General features: G+C 48.3%; 1 protein-coding gene across 1 annotated transcript; it reads left to right on the top strand.

The window, feature by feature from the left end:
- Positions 1-392: 392 nt before the first annotated feature.
- TM35_002881000 (uncharacterized protein) lies at positions 393-1,241 on the top strand (the record flags this gene model as incomplete). The annotated part of the gene is made up of 1 exon (XM_029032078.1): positions 393-1,241. The coding sequence occupies one exon, from the start codon at positions 393-395 to the stop codon at positions 1,239-1,241; it is 849 nt and encodes a 282-aa protein (XP_028876628.1).
- Positions 1,242-1,401: the final 160 nt, after the last annotated feature.

The following is a 1,401-nucleotide window of genomic DNA, read 5'->3' as shown; positions in this document are numbered from 1 at the left end:
GCAGCAGCATCAAATAAGCCCAGGGTTTCTGTGGCAAAAAAGAGGAAGAGGCAAAGAAAGAACAAGTGAGTGTATGTGTATGCACAGTTTTGCACAAGTTGAGACCATTTTCTGAAGAGAATGAATGTGAACGGCATTAGGAACCACCCCAATGAAATAAAACAGAGAGTGAAGTCAAACAAGGTAAACCGGTGATGGGGAATAGGAATGGGAGTGTGCGTGTCAGACTGACGAACTGCAAGTTATTCACCCTGTCCCACAACAGTTGATGATGTTGTTTTTCTTTCTTTTTTCTCCCTTTTTCTTTTCGATGGTGTCTTTGCAAGTGGAAGAGGTTGGGCGGTAGCTTTTGTGCTAGTGAAGGGGAGTCGACTCTCTTGTTAGAAGCACAGATGCCTCCAGATATCATGGTCACTGACTGCAGCGAGGAACTGCTCTGCGCCATCTGCTGCGACTCTTGGAAGGACCCAATAGAAATGGTGCCGTGTGGACATATTTTCTGCCGGGCGTGCGTGAAGGACGTAAAAACATGCCCATTGTGCCGCGGGTCTGTGACCAACATGACTAGACCAAACCGAACTTTAGTGAATATTTCACTTGCAGTGCCCGTAAAGTGCGTTACGTGCGGCTGGACTGGCACACGTGAACAGGGGAACTCCCATGTGTGTGGTAGCGGGACCAATAAACCCACCGCACCGCTCTCCTCTGTGCCGGGCTCGAGATATCCATTGGTGCAGCCAACGAGTGCGACTCCCTGGATTGAATACGGATTGACGCAGGGGGAGTACGATCAGATCATGGCGTTGTTTCTCTCTTTTGATGATGATGAAAGTGGTGGTTTGGACCGCAGAGAGGTTGGGCGTCTCGCACGATGGCTTAATTTTGCCCGATCTGACGCGGATATTGATCGTATATTTCGTGACATGGATGCTGATGGGAGTGGAACGTTGTCTCTGAATGAGTTTCTTACTTGGTTGCGTCACAATCGACCGGATCCGAAGGCTCTTTACGGACTCTCACAGGCCGAGTACAACACTGTCATGATGCAGTTTCGCATGTACGACAAGAACCAGGATGGTCTGCTAAGCATGGGGGAATTTGCACGACTAGCATTGAACCTGGGAGAGGTGGGGAATATTGATGCGGGAAGACAGCTCTTCACTTTCATTGACACAAATGGAAATGGGACGGTGGATCTTCATGAGTTTTTGATATACCGGTCTCGCACGAGACGCAGTTAACCAGATTAACCAGAGGTCATTAGTTGTTTTTTTTTCTTCTCCTGTGGATGTGAGTCAAGTGAGGGAGAAGAGGAATTGTTTGCGGGTGATTGGTCTGGATAATGTTAACAGGAGTATTCTGTATGTGTCTGTGGGCGTGTGTGGCTTCTCTTGGTATGTG

Source organism: Trypanosoma theileri, assembly GCF_002087225.1.
Source record: "Trypanosoma theileri isolate Edinburgh chromosome Unknown TM35_Tth_288_V1, whole genome shotgun sequence".
Taxonomy (NCBI): Eukaryota; Euglenozoa; class Kinetoplastea; order Trypanosomatida; family Trypanosomatidae; genus Trypanosoma; species Trypanosoma theileri.
Note: the sequence above shows the minus strand (reverse complement) of the source record. Positions and strands in the feature narration are given on the sequence as shown.